The sequence below is a fragment of the Myotis daubentonii genome, chromosome 2 (genome assembly GCF_963259705.1).
Source record: "Myotis daubentonii chromosome 2, mMyoDau2.1, whole genome shotgun sequence".
Taxonomy (NCBI): Eukaryota; Metazoa; Chordata; class Mammalia; order Chiroptera; family Vespertilionidae; genus Myotis; species Myotis daubentonii.
This window is the reverse complement of record NC_081841.1, coordinates 34,870,759-34,892,284: the sequence shown is the minus strand read 5'-3', so window position 1 is coordinate 34,892,284 and position 21,526 is coordinate 34,870,759. Positions and strand designations below refer to the sequence as shown.

Below are 21,526 nucleotides of genomic sequence, written 5' to 3'. Positions count from 1 at the left end.
GTGCGCAGCTTGAGCGCCAAGGGCAAAGTGCCCAACATCAAGCCCGGAAGAGTCCTGTGCCCCTGGGACACAGGCCTGGGGCCCAGGGCCCCAACTTCCTGGAACCGAGACTGCGGGCGCTGCAGCCCCTCTGTCTCCCTCCGCGGACCATTCACCCATGAGGACTCTGTTTTCCTCCAAACTCCCCCACGTGGGAGGTGCGACTCTTGCAAGGCACCTGGATGCCTGGAGCTGGCTGGGTGATCCGAGGCAGGTGTAGAAGAGCGCCTGCCAGGAAGGAGCCCGCACCCTCGGGCTGGGACAGAGGACAGGCTCTCCCTCCAGAGGCGGGACCCTGCTTTCCCAGGTAGCCTGGGGGTGGTGGCTGGGACATGGGCGGCTTCTGCCCGCTGCTCTTGGGGGGATGACACCACGCCAACCCTTTCATTGCTGACCCTCTTCCCTGAATGACGCAGGGAGAGCGGGAGACCTGAGGACGTCTGTGCTTGTGAATCCGGACCCGGAGCCCATGTTTTGTTTTGTTTTGCTTTATTTCCGTGATCAGGACCCTGTTTTAAATTGCACAAATAAAGATAAAATCCACAAATTCTTTTTGTCTCTGAAATGTCTACGTTTCCTTTCCTTCCCACAGTGCTTTGTGTCCCCGAGCGGTCTGGCACCCGCTCACGCGGGTTTCCTTCACGTGGTCTCTCTCCCCGGCTCTGCTCAGACAGGAGATGAAACCGAATCGCCAGGAGCAGCTGGGGAGCGGCCGCCAAGACATGGTCTGCATCGGTGCGGGTTCCCACACTTGCCGTGAGGGGGTGCTAGGCAAGCGTTTCCAGGGGCAGCAGAATTGATCTCCCAAACCTTGTGGGGCGATCCAAAGGATTGGCCATTCTACCCAGAATCCCTAGAACCTCCCCACTCCGGGCAAGCACAGAGTGATAGCCAGTGTTGTCCACGGGGAACCTAGCAGGCTGATGGGGAGGGAGCAGACCCATTGCGTGGAAGGTACAGCAGAGCCCTTCATGACAAGGTCCATGGTTTCCCTTCAAAGGGTCATCACCCTTCATAGCACAACTCCTCTGGTGGTATCTACAGGGTTTCTGGGCTCTCCTAGGCTTGCCCCCCCTGGCCTCTGAAACTCCCAGCAGGGGCACAAGCATACAATCCCACTGTCCCGCTCTAACGCTGAAGGGATGGTATCTTCCACTTTGGGTCACCTCCCAAAGGCGAAATGACCCCACACCCACCCCATCCTCCACCACCACCACACACACACACACACACACACACACACACACACACACACACATGCATACAATGTTGTTTTATTTCTCCGCACATTTCCTTTGGCCTTTCCAAAAGCACGTTGGTGTGTGTTTCTGGGAAGCTTTGTGACTTTAGGAGAGTCGGGAAGTTCTTCTTCATGCCAACGTATCCTCTTTTTGACACTCTCCTCGACCTACTGGCTACCCTTATCACTCAACACTGACCCATGTGTTCCCTGTGGCTATGAGGAGAGCCTTCCCAAACTCATGTTCACAAACTAAGCAGGAACAGGGAACCCTCCCTCTCCGTGTTCCAGAGCAATAATGAGTCAGATGGCAGTTTGCAGTCCACGGAGGAGAAGAGCCATAGCAGTGTGTTCTGTAGCTCTGTGTGTCTCTATCTATGCGTTTAGCAGCCATTTCAAAAGGGCCGATAACACGAACAACTGACAGTGAGGTACCCAGTCCTAGGACAGCTGACTTCAATGACAGTGATGAGAGAAACAGAACCTCGAGGTCCAGTCCTCACGTGGGGATTCCACTTCAGAAGGGGCAACTGCCGCCTTCTACTTTCCCAACCCCTCTGTTCCTGAAAGGCTCCCTCCAGAGACCATATCCATGCTGTAGATGGAGAGGGGGTGGGTATGAGGGTCAGTGACAGACCCTGTGCCCCTCCTCCTCAAGGGTGTCAGAGGTTTCAAGGGACCTGGCGTATAAGGCACAGTGTTCCCAATATGTTTGCTCCCTTTCTTAGCGCTGTGTTTTAACCAAGGTCACCTCTCCCTGAAAGGTTGTTTCCCCAGGTGGGGATTTTTCCCTGGAGTTAGGGATTAACAGGACTAAGGGAGGGAATTATTAGTTATACTCCTTAACTGAGTGCCAGGCGGGTAGTTAATCACTTTCACCAGGAACAATCACCCTTAAGCTACATAATCTTTACTTAGGATAATCTTCTTCAGTTACTTCCTTGTAGCTGAACAGAACAATAGAGTAGTGACCTTAGAATGGAGATAAGAAACGCCCTAACCTTTGGGATAGAATGGATAGGATTAAAATCCAGTGGTATAAATACAGATGTAGCAGGAGAATCAATACAGAAGCTGAAGTTACAGAGCTGCCTTCCTACAGTTGCAGAGCCGACTCCGTGCCTGCGGGAAGGTCCAAAACAACTTCGACCTCAACCAGGCACCTCACAGCTCAGCCCGCCCAGCCCGGACCCCAGCGCGCACTTGCCAAGCTGCTCCTGAAGCCAATCCACAACCGCGCGCCTGGGACTCTGCTCCTGCCCGAAGTGAGGGACCAACGTGCTGAGGAGCGGGCTCAAGCCAAGGCATATTCTGCCCCGGTCATGTCCGACAAATTGGACATGTCTCTGGACGACATCATTAATTTGAACCGGAGCCAGCGGGGCAGCCGTGGCCAAGGCCGTGGCCGAGGTGGGGGCTGGGGCCCAGGCCGGTCCGGCTCCCAGGGAGGCCGCGCAGGAGGAGCACAGGCCTTCGCACCAGTGAGCCGAGGCGGTGGGCCCATCTGGAACTGGAACCGGAACCGGGCGGCCCTCGGCCAAGACGGCGCGGCGGGCGGCCGAGGCAGGAACCGGCCGGCGCCCTACAGCCGGCCCAGACAGCTTCCCCACAGGTGGCAACACGACCTTTTCGACAGCGGCTTCGGCGGGGGCGCCGGCGTGGAGACGGGAGGCAAACTGCTGGTGTCCAACCTGGACTTCGGGGTGTCGGACGCGGACATCCAGGAGCTGTTTGCGGACTGCGGGACTCTGAAAAAGGCCGCCCTGCACTACGACCGCTCTGGCCGCAGCCTGGGCACGGCCCACGTGCACTTTGAGCGGAAGGCAGACGCCCTGGCAGCCATGCGGCGGTACCACGGCGTCCCCTTGGACGGCCGCCCCATGAGCATCCAGCTCCTCACCTCACAGGCAGACACGCGGCGCAGGCCGGGGCCCAGTGGCAACAGAGGCGGGAGGACCTGGAACCGGGGATCTGGAGGCTTCGGTGGCGGCACCCGCAGAGGCGCCCGCGGAGGCGGCCGGGGCAGAGGCAGGGGCACCGGCCCGAGTTCCAGGCAGCAGATCTCGGCGGAGGAGCTGGATGCCCAGCTGGACGCTTACAACGCGAGGATGGACACCAGCTAAAGCACCAGCAAGTCCGTGCGTGCTGCTGGGCCTGGACAACCTGGCTAGGACCTGCCTACGATGCTGATCAACTGATGAACGCTGTCTCCGTTTCCATTCATTCCTCGCTGACTCTGTCCACACCTTTTTCTCTGAAATCAATAAAAAATATATTAAAAACAAAATACAAACAACAGGAAACTTTAAGTAAACCCACAAAACCTTGAGTGGTTCACGTTTCCATATTACACACTAAAACAACACATACAAGTATTTTCAAATAGAAGAGGTATGTCATTTTTCACAAATGTGCAGTCATAAATACTTTGAAATACAGCCCTATTAAGTTTACTAGATCAACATGTATGTATTATTCTTCCCTGGCAGATAAGAACTAGTGTGAAGGCTGTGCTACATACACATTGCATTCACTTCCTTGTTTTTATGATGCACAAAATGGAATCGCTTATTCACCAGGACTTTACCCCTACAGACCTACTCACAATGCAACTAGCACAGGGAGTTGAATAATAAATCAAACAGCATAGAAAACCTTCGCTTCTCTATACATGCAGATCAACAGGCTGAGCTTTGCATGGTACAGGAGTCAGAAAGTTCCTCAGACAAGAACTTCTACTGAAAACCAGCAGCTGGCTATGAAACTGTTAGAAGGGCAAAATGATCCTGATGACGAACACATAACATCACCATGTAGGTCATGAGAGCGAGGCATCAGTATGTATATCTTCAGGACATTTTTTTCCAACATGTGCTTATCCACTGCCTACAAAAGCTTGCTGGGATAACTAAACTGGGATTAATTTGATGAAAATCAACAAAGCATTATTTATTTATTTATTTTTAATTATTTTGTAATTTTTATTTTATTGTTTAAAGTATTACAGGTATGTACATATGTCCTGTTTTTCCCCCTCCATTGACCTTCCCAAGCCTCCCCTAACCCATGGCACATGCCCACATGCCCAGACACCCCCCCCCCCCGGCCCCCCCCACAGTGTTTTACATCCATTGGTTATGCTTATATGCATGCACACAAGTCCTTTGGTTGATCTCCTACCCACTCCGCCCCATCCGCCCAAACTCTCCCTACACTCCCCGCTGTCCTTTGACAATCTGTTTGATGCTTCTAGCATTTTTTAAAAATATATATTTTATTGATTTCAGAAAGGAAGGGGGAGGGAGAGTAAGAGAGAGATAGAAACATCCATGATGAGAGAGAATCATGGATCAGCTGCTTCCTGCATGCCCCACATTGGGGATTAAGCCTGCAACCTGGGCATGTGCCCTGACCAGGAACTGAACTACGACCTCCCGGTTGAGGGGTTAATGCTCAACCACTGAGCCACACCAGACGGGCTTGACCAAGCATTTTTATCAGCAATCGCCAAAGGGTGCCAGGGATTTATTGTTTTCACCAGTGAGGCCAGGCAGTGTTCACAGTGCACCAGCAGGGATTTCTTGATGTCCTCTGCAAGGACAAGACCCAGCGTGAAGCGGGTCTGAGGCCTGCTGAGATCCCCAGGATGGACACCAGCAAGTCCGTGCATGCAGCTAGGCTTGGACAACGTGGCTAAGACCTGGCTACGCTGCTGATCAACTGATGAATGCTGTCTCCGTGTCATTCCTTCCTCGCCAACCCCGTCCACACCTTTGGGAATCCCTGGACTTGCTGGGCTGGACCCCAACACAGCAGAACGCGCTCATCGCAGGGCCGGGCTGGGCCGGCCAAGGTCTTCGCCAGGGAGGTGGTGGAGGGGCCCTGGACGGGTGCGAGACCTGGGGGGAAACGACGCCCCTGCTACCCAAGGATCTCAGAGAGGCCATGGGCAGCTTGAGCGCCAAGGGCAAAGTGCCCAACATCAAGCCCGGAAGCGTCCTGTTCCCCTAGGACACAGGCCTGGGGCCCAGGGCCCCGACTTCCTGGCACCGAGACTGCGGGCGCTGCAGCCCCTCTGTCTCCCTCCGCGGACCATTCACCCATGAGGACTCTGTTTTCCCCCAAACTCCCCCCACGTGGGGGCCACGACTCTTGCAAGGCACCTGGAGGCCTGGAGCTGGCTGGGTGATCCGAGGCAGGTGAAGAACAGTGCCTGCCAGGAAGGAGCCCGCACCCTCGGGCTGGGACAGAGGACAGGCTCTCCCTCCCGAGGCGGGACCCTGCTTTCCCAGGGAGCCTGGGGGTGGTGGCTGGGACATGGGCGGCTTCTGCCCGCTGCTCTTGGGGGGATGACACCACGCCAACCCTTTCATTGCTGACCCTCTTCCCTGAATGACGCAGGGAGAGCGGGAGACCTGAGGACGTCTGTGCTTGTGAATCCTGACCCGGAGCCCATGTTTTGTTTTGTTTTGCTTTATTTCCGTGATCAGGAACCTGTTTGAACTTGCACAAATAAAGATAAAATCCACAAATCCTTCTTGTCTCCGAAATGTCTACGTTTCCTGTCCTTCCCACAGTGCTTTGTGTCCCCAGCGGTCGGGCACCCGCTCACGCGTGTTTCCTTCACGTGGTCTCTCTCCCAGGCTCTGCTCAGACAGGAGACAAAACCGAATCGCCAGGTGCAGCTGGGGAGCTGCCACCAGGACATGGTCCGAATCAGTGCGGGGTACCACACTTGCCGTGAGGGGGTGCTAGGCAAGCGTTTCCAGGGGCAGCAGAATTGATCTCCAAACCTTGTGGGGCGATCCAAAGGATTGGCCATTCTACCCAGAATCCCTAGAACCTCAGCACTCCGGGCAAGCACAGAGTGATAGCCAGTGTTGTCCATGGGGAACCTAGCAGGCTTATGGGGAGGGAGCAGACCCATTGCGTGGAGGGTGCAGCAGAGCACTTCATGACAAGGTCCATGGTTTCCCTTCAAAGGGTCATCACCCTTCACAGCACAACTCCTCCGGTGGTATCTACAGGGCTTCTGGGCTCTCCTAGGCTTGCCCCCCCGGCCTCTGAAACACCCAGCTGGGGCAAAAGCATACAATCCCACTTTCCCACTCTAGCGCTGAAGGGACGGTATCTTCCACTTTGGGTCACCTCCCAAAGGCGAAATGACCCCACACCCACCCCCTCCAACACCACCACCACCACACACACACACACACACACACACACACACACACACGCATACAATGTTGTTTTATTTCTCCGCACATTTCCTTTGGCCTTTCCAAAAGCACGTTGGTGTGTGTTTCTGGGAAGCTTTGTGACTTTAGGAAAGTCGGCAAGTTCTACTTCATGCCAATGTATCCTCTTTCTGACACTCTCCTTGACCTACTGGCTACCCTTATCACTCAACACTGACCCATGTGTTCCCTGTGGCTATGAGGAGAGCCTTCCCAAACTCATGTTCACAAACTAAGCAGCAACAGGTAACCCTCCCCCTCCGTGTTCCAGAGCCATGATGAGGCAGATGGCAGTTTGCAGTCCACGGAGGAGAAGAGCCATAGCAGTGTGTTCTGTAGCTCTGCGTGTCTCTATCTATGCGTTTAGCAGCCCTTTCACAAGGGCTGATAACACGAACAACCGACAGTGGGGTACCCAGTCCTAGGACAGCTGACTTCAATGACAGTGATGAGAGAAACAGAACCTCGAGGTCCAGTCCTCACGTGGGGATTCCACTTCAGAAGGGGCAACTGCCGCCTTCTACTTTCCCAACCCCTCTGTTCCTGAAAGGCTCCCTCCAGAGACCATATCCATGCTGTAGATGGAGAGGGGGTGGGTATGAGGGTCAGTGACAGACCCTGTGCCCCTCCTCCTCAAGGGTGTCAGAGGTTTCAAGGGACCTGGCATATATGGCACAGTGTTCTCAATATGTTTGCTCCCTTTCTTAGCGCTGTGTTTTAACCAAGGTCACCTCTCCCTGAAAGGTTGTTTCCCCAGGTGGGGATTTTTCCCTGGAGTTAGGGATTAACAGGACTAAGGGAGGGAATTATCAGTTAAACTCCTTAACTGAGTGCCAGGCGGGTAGTTAATCACTTTCACCAGGAACAATCACCCTTAAGCTACATAATTTTTACTTAGGATAATCTTCTTCAGTTACTTCCTTGTAGCTGAACAGAACAATAGGGTAGTGACCTTAGAATGGAGATAAGAAACGCCCTAACCTTTGGGATAGAATGGATAGGATTAAAATCCAGTGGTATAAATACAGATGTAGCAGGAGAATCAATACAGAAGCTGAAGTTGCAGAGCTGCCTTCCTACAGTTGCAGAGCCGACTCCGTGCCTGCGGGAAGGTCCAAAACAACTTCGACCTCAACCAGGCACCTCACAGCTCAGCCCGCCCAGCCCGGACCCCAGTGGGCACTTGCCAAGCTGCTCCTGAAGCCAATCCACAACCGCACGCCTGGGACTCTGCTCCTGCCAGAAGTGAGGGACCAACGTGCTGAGGAGCAGGCTCAAGCCAAGGCATATTCTGCCCCGGTCATGTCCGACAAATTGGACATGTCTCTGGACGACATCATTAATTTGAACCGGAGCCAGCGGGGCAGCCGTGGCCGCGGCCGTGGCCGAGGTGGGGGCTGGGGCCCAGGCCGGGCCGGCTCCCAGGGAGGCCGCGGAGGAGGAGCACAGGCCGTCGCACCAGTGAGCCCAGGCGGCGGGCCTATCCGGAACCGGAACCGGGCGGCCATCGGCTGCGGGAGCGCGGCGGGCGGCCGAGGCAGGAACCGGCCGGCGCCCTACAGCCGACCCAGACAGCATCCCGACAGGTGGCAACACGACCTTTTCGACAGCGGATTCGGCGGGGGCGCCGGCGTGGAGACAGGAGGCAAACTGCTGGTGTCCAACCTGGACTTCGGGGTGTCGGACGCGGACATCCAGGAGCTGTTTGCGGACTGCGGGACCCTGAAGAAGGCCGCCCTGCACTACGACCGCTCTGGCCGCAGCCTGGGCACGGCCCACGTGCACTTTGAGCGGAAGGCAGACGCCCTGGCAGCCATGCGGCGGTACCACGGCGTCCCCTTGGACGGCCGCCCCATGAGCATCCAGCTCCTCACCTCACAGGCAGACACGCGGCGCAGGCCGGGGCCCAGTGGCAACAGAGGCGGGAGGACCTGGAACCGGGGATCTGGAGGCTTCGGTGGCGGCACCCGCAGAGGCGCCCGCGGAGGCGGCCGGGGCAGAGGCAGGGGCACCGGCTAGAGTTCCAGGCAGCAGATCTCAGCGGAGGAGCTGGATGCCCAGCTGGACGCTTACAACGCGAGGATGGACACCAGCTAAAGCACCAGCAAGTCCGTGCGTGCTGCTGGGCCTGGACAACCTGGCCACACAACCTGGCTGGAGAACCTCCAAGCTGTGGATCAACTGAACGCTTTATTGTGTCGTTCCGTCCTTGCCGACTCTGTCCACACCTTTTTCTCTGAAATCAATAAAAAATATATTAAAAACAAAATGCAAGCAACAAGAAAGTTAAAAAAAAAAAGACCCACAAAACCTTGAATGGTTCATGTTTCCATATTACACACTAAAACAACACATACAAGTATTTTCAAATAGAAGAGGTATGTCATTTTTCACAAATGTGCAGTCATAAATACTTTGAAATACAGCCCTATTAAGTTTACTAGATCAACATGTATGTATTATTCTTCCCTGGCATATAAGAACTATTGTGAAGGTTGTGCTACATACACATTGCATTCACTTCCTTGTTTTTATGATGCACAAAATGGAATCACTTATTCACCAGGACTTTTCTCCTACAGAACTATTCACAATGCAACTAGCACAGGGAGTTGAATCATAAATCAAACACCATAGAAAACCTAGGCTTCTCTATACATGCAGATAAACAAGCTGAGCTTTGCATGGTACAGGAGTCAGAAAGTTCCTCAGACAAGAACTTCTATTGAAAACCAGCAGCTGGCTATGAAACTGTTAGAAGGGCAAAATGATCCTGATGACGAACACATAACAGCACCATGTAGGTCATGAGAGGGAGGCATCAGTATGTATATCTTCAGGACATTTTTTTCCAACATGTGCTTATCCACTGCCTACAAAAGCTTGCTGGGATAACTAAACTGGGATTAATTTGATGAAAATCAACAAATCATTATTTATTTATTTATTTTTAATTGTTTTGTAATTTTTATTTTATTTTTTAAAGTATTACAGGTATGTACATATGTCCTGTTTTTTCCCCTCCATTGACCTTCCCAAGCCTCCCCTAACCCATGGCACATGCCCACACGGCCCACTCACCCCCCCCCCCACACACACACACAGTGTTTTGCATCCATTGGTTATGCTTATATGCATGCACATAAGTCCTTTGGTTGATCTCCTACCCACTCCGCCCCATCCGCCCAAACTCTCCCTACACTCCCCGCTGTCCTTTGACAATCTGTTTGATGCTTCTAGCATTTTTAAAAAATATATATTTTATTGATTTCAGAAAGGAAGGGGGAGGGAGAGTAAGAGAGAGATAGAAACATCTATGATGAGAGAGAATCATTGATCAGCTGCTTCCTGCATGCCCCACATTGGGGATTAAGCCTGCAACCTGGGCATGTGCCCTGACCAGGAACTGAACTACGACCTCCCGGTTGAGGGGTTAATGCTCAACCACTGAGCCACACCAGACGGGCTTGACCAAGCATTTTTATCAGCAATCGCCAAAGGGTGCCAGGGATTTATTGTTTTCACCATTGAGGCCAGGCAGTGTTCACAGTGCACCAGCAGGGATTTCTTGATGTCCTCTGCAAGGACAAGACCCAGCGTGAAGCGGGTCTGAGGCCTGCTGAGATCCCCAGGATGGACACCAGCAAGTCCGTGCGTGCAGCTAGGCTTGGACAACGTGGCTAGGACCTGGCTACGCTGCTGATCAACTGATGAACGCTGTCTCCGTGTCATTCCTTCCTCGCCAACCCCGTCCACACCTTTGGGAATCCCTGGACTTGCTGGGCTGGACCCCAGCACAGCAGAACGCGCTCATCGCAGGGCCGGGCTGGGCCGGCCAAGGTCTTCGCCAGGGAGGTGGTGGAGGGGCCCTGGACGGGTGCGAGACCTGGGGGGAAACGACGCCCCTGCTACCCAAGGATCTCAGAGAGGCCATGGGCAGCTTGAGCGCCAAGGGCAAAGTGCCCAACATCAAGCCCGGAAGCGTCCTGTTCCCCTAGGACACAGGCCTGGGGCCCATGGCCCCGACTTGCTGGCACCGAGACTGCGGGCGCTGCAGCCCCTCTGTCTCCCTCCGCGGACCATTCACCCATGAGGACTCTGTTTTCCTCCAAACTCCCCCACGTGGGCCGTGACTCTAGCAAGGCACCTGGCGGCCTGGAGCTGGCTGGGTGAGCCGAGGCAGGTGAAGAAGAGTGCCTGCCAGGAAGGAGCCCGCACCCTCGGGCTGGGACAGAGGACAGGCTCTACCTCCTGAGGCGGGACCCTGCTTTCCCAGGGAGCCTGGGGGTGGTGGCTGGGACATGGGCGGCTTCTGCCCGCTGCTCTTGGGGGGATGACACCACGCCAACCCTTTCATTGCTGACCCTCTTCCCTGAATGACGCAGGGAGAGCGGGAGACCTGAGGACGTCTGTGTTTGTGAATCCGGACCCGGAGCCCATGTTTTGTTTTGTTTTGCTTTATTTCCGTGATCAGGAACCTGTTTGAACTTGCACAAATAAAGATAAAATCCACAAATCCTTCTTGTCTCCGAAATGTCTACGTTTCCTTTCCTTCCCACAGTGCTTTGTGTCCCCGAGCGGTCTGGCACCCGCTCACGCGTGTTTCCTTCACGTGGTCTCTCTCCCCGGCTCTGCTCAGACAGGAGACGAAACTGAATCGCCAGGAGCAGCTGGGGAGCGGCCTCCAAGACATGGTCCGCATAGGTGCAGGGTCCCACACTTGCCGTGAGGGGGTGCTAGGCAAGCGTTTCCAGGGGCAGCAGAATTGATCTCCAAGCATTGCGGGGCGATCCAAAGGATTGGCCATTTTACCCAGAATCCCTAGAACCTCAGCACCCCGGGCAAGCACAGAGTGACAGCCTGTGTTGTCCCCGGGAATTAAGCGGGTTTACTGGGAGGGAGCAGACCATTCCAATCTTCCCTGTGCGTGGAGGATGCAGCAGAGCCCTTCATGACAAGGTCCATGGTTTCCCTTCAAAGGGTCATCACCCTTCACAGCACAACTCCTCCGGTGGTGTCTACAGGGCTCCTGCGCTCCCTAGGCCTGCCCCCCGGGCCTCTGAGACACCGAGTTGGGGCAAAAGCATATAAGCCCCACTGTCCCACTCTAGTGCAGAAGGGATGGTGTCTGCCACTTTGGGCCACCTCCCAAAGACAAAACGACATCACACCCACCCCCTCCACCACACACACACACACACACACACACACACACACACACACCACACACACACACACACGCACACACAAAATGTTTTATTTCTCCACACATTTCCTTTTGGCCTTTCCAGAGACGGAATCCAAAAGCACGTTGGTATGTGTTTCTGGGAAGCTTTGTGACTTTAGGAGAGTCGGCAAGTTCTACTTCATGCCAACATATCCTCTTTCTGACACTCTTCTTGGCCAACTGGCTACCCTTATCACTCAACACTGACCCATGTGTTCCCTGTGGCTATGATGAGAGACTTCCCAAACTCATGTTCACAAACTAAGCAGCAACAGGGAACCCTCCCCCTCCGTGTTCCAGAGCCATGATGAGTCAGATGGCAGTTTCCAGTCCACCGAGGAGAAGAGCCACAGCAGTGCGTTCTGTAGCTCTGCGTGTCTCTATCTATGTGTTTAGCAGCCATTTCACAAGGGCCGATAATGCGACCAACCCACTGTGGAGTACCCAGTCCTAGGAGACCTGACTTGAATGACAGTGTTGAGAGAAACAGAATCTCCAGGTCCAGTCCTCACTTGGGGATTCCTCTTTAGAAGGGGCAGCTGCTGCCTTCTACTTTCCTAACTTTTCTCTTCCTGAAACGCACCCTCCAGAGACCATATCCGTGCTGTAGATGGAGAGGGGGTGGGTCAGTGACAGGCCCTGTGGCCCCTCCTCCTCAAGGGTGTCCCAGGTTCCAAGGGACCTGGTGTATATGGTACACTGTTCTCAGTATGTTTGCTCCCCTTCTTACCACAATGTGTTTTAACCAAGGTCACCTCTCCCTGAAAGGTTGTTTCTCCAGGTGGGGATTTTTCCCTGGAGTTGGGGATTAACAGGAATAAGGAGGGACTAATCAGTAAAACCCCTTAACTGAGTGCCAGGCGGGTAGTTAATCACTTTCACTCGGAACAATCACCCTTAAGCCAAATCCTCTTTACTTAGGAGAACCTTCTTCAGTTACTTCCTGGTAGCTTAACTGAATGATTGGGTAGTGACCTTGGAATGGATTTAACAACCAGCCTATTCTTTGGAATAGAATGGATAGGATTAAAATCAACTGGTATAAGTACAGATGTAGCAGGAGAATAAAGACAGAACCTGGAGCTGCAGAGCCGACTACGTGTGTGCGGGAAGGTCCAAAACGACTGCGACCTCAGCCAGGCACCTCACAGCTCAGTCTGCCCAGCCTGGACCCCAGCGCGCACTGGCCAAGCTGCTCCTGAAGCCAATCTACAACCGCGCGCCCCCGAAGTGAGGGACCAACTTGCTGACGCGTGGGCTCAAGCCAAGGCATACTCCATGCCCGCCATGGACGACAAATTGGACATGTCTCTGGAGGACATCATTAAGCTGAACCTGAGCCAGCGTGGCGGCCGCGGCCGTGGCGGAGGTGGGGGCTGGGGCCCAGGCTGGGCCGGCTCCCAGGGAGGCCACGGTGGCAGAGCGCAGGCAGCCGCACCAATGAGCCGAGGCGGTGGGCCCATCTGGAACTGGAACCGGAACCGGGCGGCCCTCGGCCAAGACGGCGCGGCGGGCGGCCGAGGCAGGAACCGGCCGGCGCCATACAGCCGACCCAGACAGCTTCCCGACAGGCGGCAACACGACCCTTTTGATGGCCCCTTCCGCCGGGTCGCCGGCGTGGAGACGGGAGGCAAACTGCTGGTGTCCAACCTGGACTTCGGGGTGTCGGACGCGGACATCCAGGAGCTGTTTGCGGACTGCGGGACTCTGAAAAAGGCCGCCCTGCACTACGACCGCTCTGGCCGCAGCCTGGGCACGGCCCACGTGCACTTTGAGCGGAAGGCAGACGCCCTGGCAGCCATGCGGCGGTACCACGGCGTCCCCTTGGACGGCCGCCCCATGAGCATCCAGCTCCTCACCTCACAGGCAGACACGCGGCGCAGGCCGGGGCCCAGTGGCAACAGAGGCGGGAGGACCTGGAACCCGGGATCTGGAGGCTTCGGTGGCGGCACCCGCAGAGGCGCCCGCGGAGGCGGCCGGGGCAGAGGCAGGGGCACCGGCCCGAGTTCCAGGCAGCAGATCTCGGCGGAGGAGCTGGATGCCCAGCTGGACGCTTACAACGCGAGGATGGACACCAGCTAAAGCACCAGCAAGTCCGTGCGTGCTGCTGGGCCTGGACAACCTGGCCACACAACCTGGCTGGAGAACCTCCAAGCTGTGGATCAACTGAACGCTTTATTGTATCGTTCCTTCCTTGCCTACTCTGTCCACACCTTTTTCTCTGAAATCAATAAAAAATATATTAAAAACAAAATGCGAACAACAAGAAAGTTAAAAAAAAAAAGACCCACAAAACCTTGAATGGTTCATGTTTCCATATTACACACTGAAATAACACATACTAGTGCTTTTAAATAGAAGAGGTATGTCATTTTTCACAAATGTGCAGTCATAAATACTTTGAAATACAGCCCTATTAAGTTTACTAGATCAACATGTATTTATTATTCTTCCCTGGCAGCTAAGAACTAGTGTTAAGGTTGTGCTACATACACATTGCATTCACTTTCTTGTTTTTATGACACACAAAATGGAATCACTTATTCACCATTACTTTTCCCCTATAAAACTACTCACAAAGTAACTAGCACAGGGAGTTGAATAATAAATGAAACACCATATTAAACCTAGGCTTCTCTATACATGCAGATAAACAAGCTGAGCTTTGCATGTTACAGGAGTCAGAAAATTCCTCAGACAAGCACTTCTATTGAAAACCAGCAGCTGGCTATGAAACTGTTAGAAGGGCAAAAAGATGCTGATGACGAACACATAACAGCACCATGTAGGTCATGAGAGGGAGGCATCAGTATGTATATCTTCAGGACATTTTTTTCCAACATGTGCTTATCCACTGCCTACAAAGGCTTGCTGGGATAACTAAACTGGGATTAATTTGATGAAAATCAACAAAGCATTATTTATTTATTTATTTTTAATTGTTTTGTAATTTTTATTTTATTGTTTAAAGTATTACAGGTATGTACATATGTCCTGTTTTTTCCCCTCCATTGACCTTCCCAAGCCTCCCCTAACCCATGGCACATGCCCACACGGCCCACTCACCCCCCCCCCACACACACACACAGTGTTTTGCATCCATTGGTTATGCTTATATGCATGCACATAAGTCCTTTGGTTGATCTCCTACCCACTCCGCCCCATCCCCCCAAACTCTCCCTACACTCCCCGCTGTCCTTTGACAATCTGTTTGATGCTTCTAGCATTTTTAAAAAATATATATTTTATTGATTTCAGAAAGGAAGGGGGAGGGAGAGTAAGAGAGAGATAGAAACATCTATGATGAGAGAGAATCATTGATCAGCTGCTTCCTGCATGCCCCACATTGGGGATTAAGCCTGCAACCTGGGCATGTGCCCTGACCAGGAACTGAACTACGACCTCCCGGTTGAGGGGTTAATGCTCAACCACTGAGCCACACCAGACGGGCTTGACCAAGCATTTTTATCAGCAATCGCCAAAGGGTGCCAGGGATTTATTGTTTTCACCATTGAGGCCAGGCAGTGTTCACAGTGCACCAGCAGGGATTTCTTGATGTCCTCTGCAAGGACAAGACCCAGCGTGAAGCGGGTCTGAGGCCTGCTGAGATCCCCAGGATGGACACCAGCAAGTCCGTGCGTGCAGCTAGGCTTGGACAACGTGGCTAGGACCTGGCTACGCTGCTGATCAACTGATGAACGCTGTCTCCGTGTCATTCCTTCCTCGCCAACCCCGTCCACACCTTTGGGAATCCCTGGACTTGCTGGGCTGGACCCCAGCACAGCAGAACATGCTCATCGCAGGGCCGGGCTGGGCCGGCCAAGGTCTTCGCCAGGGAGGTGTTGGAGGGGCCCTGGACGGGTGTGAGACCTGGGGGGAAACGATGCCCCTGCTACCCAAGGATCTCAGAGAGGCCGTGCGCAGCTTGAGCGCCAAGGGCAAAGTGCCCAACATCAAGCCCGGAAGAGTCCTGCGCCCCTGGGACACAGGCCTGGGGCCCATGGCCCCGACTTGCTGGCACCGAGACTGCGGGCGCTGCAGCCCCTCTGTCTCCCTCCGCGGACCATTCACCCATGAGGACTCAGTTTCCCCCCAAACTCCCCCCACGTGGGGGCCACGACTCTTGCAAGGCACCTGGAGGCCTGGAGCTGGCTGGGTGATCCGAGGCAGGTGTAGAAGAGCGCCTGCCAGGAAGGAGCCCGCACCCTCGGGCTGGGACAGAGGACAGGCTCTACCTCCCGGGGCGGGACCCTGCTTTCCCAGGTAGCCTGGGGGTGGTGGCTGGGACATGGGCGGCTTCTGCCCGCTGCTCTTGGGGGGATGACACCACGCCAACCCTTTCATTGCTGACCCTCTTCCCTGAATGACGCAGGGAGAGCGGGAGACCTGAGGACGTCTGTGCTTGTCAATCCGGACCTGGAGCCCATGTTTTGTTTTGTTTTGCTTTATTTCCGTGATCAGGAACCTGTTTGAACTTGCACAAATAAAGATAAAATCCACAAATCCTTCTTGTCTCCGAAATGTCTACGTTTCCTTTCCTTCCCACAGTGCTTTGTGTCCCCGAGCGGTCTGGCACCCGCTCACGCGTGTTTCCTTCACGTGGTCTCTCTCCCCGGCTCTGCTCAGACAGGAGATGAAACCGAATCGCCAGGAGCAGCTGGGGAGCGGCCTCCAAGACATGGTCCGCATAGGTGCAGGGTCCCACACTTGCCGTGAGGGGGTGCTAGGCAAACGTTTCCAGGGGCAGCAGAATTGATCTCCAAGCATTGCGGGGCGATCCAAAGGATTGGCCATTTTACCCAGAATCCCTAGAACCTCAGCACCCCGGGCAAGCACAGAGTGACAGCCGGTGTTGTCCCCGGGAATTAAGCAGGTTTACTGGGAGGGAGCAGACCATTCCAATCTTCCCTGTGCGTGGAGGATGCAGCAGAGCCCTTCATGACAAGGTCCATGGTTTCCCTTCAAAGGGTCATCACCCTTCACAGCACAACTCCTCCGGTGGTGTCTACAGGGCTCCTGCGCTCCCTAGGCCTGCCCCCCGGGCCTCTGAGACACCCAGTTTGGGCAAAAGCAAATAAGCCCCACTGTCCCACTCTACTGCAGAAGGGATGGTGTCTGCCACTTTGGGCCACCTCCCAAAGGCAAAACGACATCACACCCACCCCCTCCACCACACACACACACATACACACACATACACACACACACACCACACACACACACACACACAAAATGTTTAATTTTCCTCACATTTCCTTTTGGCCTTTCCTGAGACGGAATCCAAAAGCACGTTGGTGTGTGTTTCTGGGAAGCTTTGTGACTTTAGGAGAGTCGGCAAGCTCTACTTCATGCCAACATATCTTCTTTCTGACACTCTCCTTGGCCAACTGGCTACCCTTATCACTCAACACTGACCCATGTGTTCCCTATGGCTATGATGAGAGACTTCCCAAACTCATGTTCACAAACTAAGCAGCAACAGGGAACCCTCCCCCTCCGTGTTCCAGAGCCATGATGAGTCAGATGGCAGTTTCCAGTCCACCAAGGAGAAGAGCCATAGCAGTGTGTTCTGTAGCTCTGCGTGTCTCTATCTATGTGTTTAGCAGCCATTTCACAAGGGCCGATAATGCGACCAACCCACTGTGGAGTACCCAGTCCTAGGAGACCTGACTTGAATGACAGTGTTGAGAGAAACAGAATCTCCAGGTCCAGTCCTCACTTGGGGATTCCTCTTTAGAAGGGGCAGCTGCTGCCTTCTACTTTCCTAACTTTTCTCTTCCTGAAACGCACCCTCCAGAGACCATATCCGTGCTGTAGATGGAGAGGGGGTGGGTCAGTGACAGGCCCTGTGGCCCCTCCTCCTCAAGGTTGTGCCAGGTTCCAAGGGACCTGGCGTATATGGTACACTGTTCTCAGTATGTTTGCTCCCCTTCTTACCGCTATGTGTTTTAAACAAGGTCACCTCTCCCTGAAAGGTTGTTTCCCCAGGTGGGGATTTTCCCCTGGAGTTGGGGATTAACAGGAATAAGGAGGGACTAATCAGTAAAACCCCTTAACTGAGTGCCAGGCGGGTAGTTAATCACTTTCACTGGGAACAATCACCCTTAAGGCAAATCTTCTTTACTTAGGATAATCTTCTTCAGTTACTTCCTGGTAGCTTAACTGAATGATTGGGTAGTGACCTTGGAATGGATTTAACAACCAGCCTATTCTTTGGAATAGAATGGATAGGATTAAAATCAACTGGTATAAGTACAGATGTAGCAGGAGAATAAAGACAGAACCTGGAGCTGCAGAGCCGACTACGTGTGTGCGGGAAGGTCCAAAACGACTGCGACCTCAGCCAGGCACCTCACAGCTCAGCCCGCCCAGCCCGGACCCCAGCGCGCATGGGCCAAGCTGCTCCTGAAGCCAATCTACAACCGCGACCCCGAAGTGAGGGACCAACGTGCTGACGCGCGGGATCAAGCCAAGGCATACTCCATGCCCGCCATGGACGACAAATTGGACATGTCTCTGGACGACATCATTAAGCTGAACCGGAGCCAGCAGGGCGGCTGTGGCCACGGCCGTGGCCGAGGTGGGGGCTGGGGCCCAGGCCGGTCCGGCTCCCAGGGAGGCCGCGATGGCGGAGCGCAGGCTGCCACACCAGTGAGCCCAGGCGGCGGGCCCTTCCGGAACCGGAACCGGAACCGGGCGGCCCTCCCTCACGACGGTGTGGCGGGCAGCCGAGGCAGGAACCGGCCGGCGCCCTACAGCCGGCCCAGACAGCTTCCCGACAGGTGGCAACACGACCCTTTTGACGGCCCCTTCCGCGGGGGCGCCGGCGTGGAGACGGGAGGCAAACTGCTGGTGTCCAACCTGGACTTCGGGGTGTCGGACGCGGACATCCAGGAGCTGTTTGCGGACTGCGGGACTCTGAAAAAGGCCGCCCTGCACTACGACCGCTCTGGCCGCAGCCTGGGCACGGCCCACGTGCACTTTGAGCGGAAGGCAGACGCCCTGGCAGCCATGCGGCGGTACCACGGCGTCCCCTTGGACGGCCGCCCCATGAGCATCCAGCTCCTCACCTCACAGGCAGACACGCGGCGCAGGCCAGGGCCCAGTGGCAACAGAGGCGGGAGGACCCGGAATCCGGGATCTGGAGGCTTCGGTGGCGGCACCCGCAGAGGCGCCCGCGGAGGCGGCCTGGGCAGAGGCTGGGGCACCGGCCGGGGTTCCAGGCAGCAGATCTCCGTAGAGGAGCGGGATGCCCAGCTGGACGCTTACAACGCGAGGATGGACACCAGCTAAAGCACCAGCAAGTCTGCGCGTGCAGCTGCGCCTGGACAACCTGGCTAGGACCTGCCTACGATGCTGATCAACTGATGAACGCTGTCTCCGTTTTCATTCATTTTTCGCTGACTCTGTCCACACCCTTTTCTCTGAAATCAATAAAAAATATATTAAAAACAAAATGCAAACAACAGGAAACTTTAACTAAACCCACAAAACCTTGAGTGGTTCAGGTTTCCATATTACACACTAAAACAACACATACAAGTATTTTCAAATAGAAGAGGTATGTCATTTTTCCCAAATGTGCAGTCATAAATACTTTGAAATACAGCCCTATTAAGTTTACTAGATCAACATGTATTTATCAGTCTTCCCTGGAAGATAACAGCTAGTGTGAAGGCTGTGCTACATACTCATTGCATTCACTTCCTTGTTTTTATGTCGCACAAAATGGAATCGCTTACTCACCAGGACTTTTCCCCTACAGAACTACTCACAATGCACCTAGCACAGGGAGTTGAATAATAAACCAAACACCATAGAAAACCTACGCTTCTCTATACATGCAGATCAACAGGCTGAGCTTTGCATGTTACAGGAGTCAGAAAGTTCCTCAGACAAGGACTTCTACTGAAAACCAGGAGCTGGCTATGAAACTGTTAAAAGGGCAAAATGATCCTGATGACGAACACATAACAGCACCATGGAGGTCATGAGAGGGAGGCATCAGTATGTATATCTTCAGGACATTTTTTTCCAACATGTGCTTATCCACTGCCTACAAAAGCTTGCTGGGATAACTAAACTGGGATTAATTTGATGAAAATCAACAAAGCATTATTTATTTATTTATTTTATAATTATTTTTTAATTTTTATTTTATGGTTTAAAGTATTACAGGTATATTATTAAGCTGATTAAAGTATTACAGGTATATACATCTGTCCTTTTTTTCCCTCCATTGATCTTCCCCAGGCCTCCACTAACACCTGGCAAATGCCCACACTGCCCACTCATGTCCCCCACCCCCTACAGTGTTTTGCATCCATTGGTTATGATTATGTGCATGCACACAAGTCCTTTGGTTGATCTCCTACCCACTCCGCCCCCTCCCCCCAAACTCTCTCTACACTCCCCGCTGTCCTTTGACAATCTGTTTGATGCTTCTAGCATTTTTTAAAAATATGTATTTTATTGATTTCAGAAAGGAAGGGGGAGGGAGAGGAAGAGAGAGAGAGAAACATCCATGATGAGAGAGAATCATGGATCAGCTGCTTCCTGCATGCCCCACATTGGGGATTAAGCCTGCAACCTGGGCATGTGCCCTGACCAGGAACTGAACTACGACCTCCCGGTTGAGAGGTTAATGCTCAACCACTGAGCCACACCAGATGGGCTTGACCAAGCATTTTTATCAGCAGTAGCCATAGGGTGCCGGGGATTTATTGTTTTCACCAGTGAGGCCAGGCAGTGTTGACAGTGCACCAGCAGGGATTTCTGGATGTCGTCTCCAAGGACAAGACCCAGCGTGAAGCGGGTCTGAGGCCTGCTGAGATCCCCAGGATGTGAGGAGAACCAAGATGGCGGCATAGGCTAACGCCGGAGTTTGCTGCCTTGAACAACTACTTCAAAAGTGAAACTAAAACATCACCCAGAACCACAGGAACACTGGCTGAGTGGAAGTCCTACAACTAGGAGGAAAGAGAAACGCATAGGGACACTCAGAGGAGGCACAGTGCTGAAGTCAAATTCTTAGGTGTGGAGTGCGCTGTGCGGGCTGGCGGCGGAGGGCGCGGTTGGCGTTTTCAATCCGGAGGGAGTCGCAGACTCTGAGCTCCAGATACAAGCTAGTCTTTAGGGACCCAGACTCAAACGGGAGAAGCCGGACTGTCTGGCTTCGGTCAGAGTGAGTGCAGCTTTCTCTCCGAGGTGTGCAGCGGTTGCTGGGACTCAGAGAGGCAGAGCCCCTGGGGACAGGACTGAGAACCGCCATAACTGCTCTCTCCAGCCCACCCTGTTGATCCTGTGCGACCCGCCCCGCCCAAGCCCTGCACAGAGGCATTTGCCAGATAGCCTCAGGCAAAGGCTAGATTAGCACCTCCCTAGAGGACAGAAGTTCTCTCACTGCTGACACAGCTGATTCTCACACCCACTTGGCCTGGAGGTCAAACCCTCCCTGGTTTTTTGCTTCAACAATCAAGGCTTAACTACAAGACTGTGAACAAAGACCACTAGGGGGTGCACCAAGAAAGCATAACAAAATGCGGAGACAAAGAAACAGGACAAAATTGTCAATGGAAGATATAGAGTTCAGAACCACACTTTTAAGGTCTCTCAAGAACTGTTTAGAAGCCACCGATAAACTTAATGAGATCTACAACAAAACTAATGAGACCCTCGATGTTATGTTGGGAAACCAACTAGAAATTAAGCATACACGGACTGAAATAACGAATATTATACAGACTCCCGACAGCAGACCAGAGGAGCGCAAGAATCAAGTCA

At 53.6% G+C, this 21,526-nt stretch overlaps 4 protein-coding genes across 4 annotated transcripts; all 4 read left to right on the top strand.

The window, feature by feature from the left end:
- The first annotated feature begins 2,595 nt into the window (after positions 1-2,595).
- Positions 2,596-3,436, top strand: LOC132226074 (THO complex subunit 4-like). Its single transcript, XM_059680961.1, has one exon. It carries the CDS (start codon positions 2,602-2,604, stop codon positions 3,400-3,402), a length of 801 nt encoding a protein of 266 aa, XP_059536944.1. The 5' UTR covers positions 2,596-2,601; the 3' UTR covers positions 3,403-3,436.
- Positions 3,437-7,818: 4,382 nt separating this feature from the next.
- On the top strand, positions 7,819-8,675 carry LOC132226073 (THO complex subunit 4-like). The gene has a single exon (XM_059680960.1). It carries the CDS (start codon positions 7,819-7,821, stop codon positions 8,533-8,535), a length of 717 nt encoding a protein of 238 aa, XP_059536943.1. The 3' UTR covers positions 8,536-8,675.
- Positions 8,676-13,030: 4,355 nt separating this feature from the next.
- On the top strand, positions 13,031-13,887 carry LOC132226072 (THO complex subunit 4-like). Its single transcript, XM_059680959.1, has one exon. It carries the CDS (start codon positions 13,031-13,033, stop codon positions 13,823-13,825), a length of 795 nt encoding a protein of 264 aa, XP_059536942.1. The 3' UTR covers positions 13,826-13,887.
- Positions 13,888-18,235: 4,348 nt separating this feature from the next.
- LOC132226071 (THO complex subunit 4-like) lies at positions 18,236-19,036 on the top strand. Its single transcript, XM_059680958.1, has one exon. The coding sequence runs from the start codon at positions 18,236-18,238 to the stop codon at positions 19,034-19,036; it is 801 nt and encodes a 266-aa protein (XP_059536941.1).
- The last annotated feature ends 2,490 nt before the right edge of the window (positions 19,037-21,526 follow it).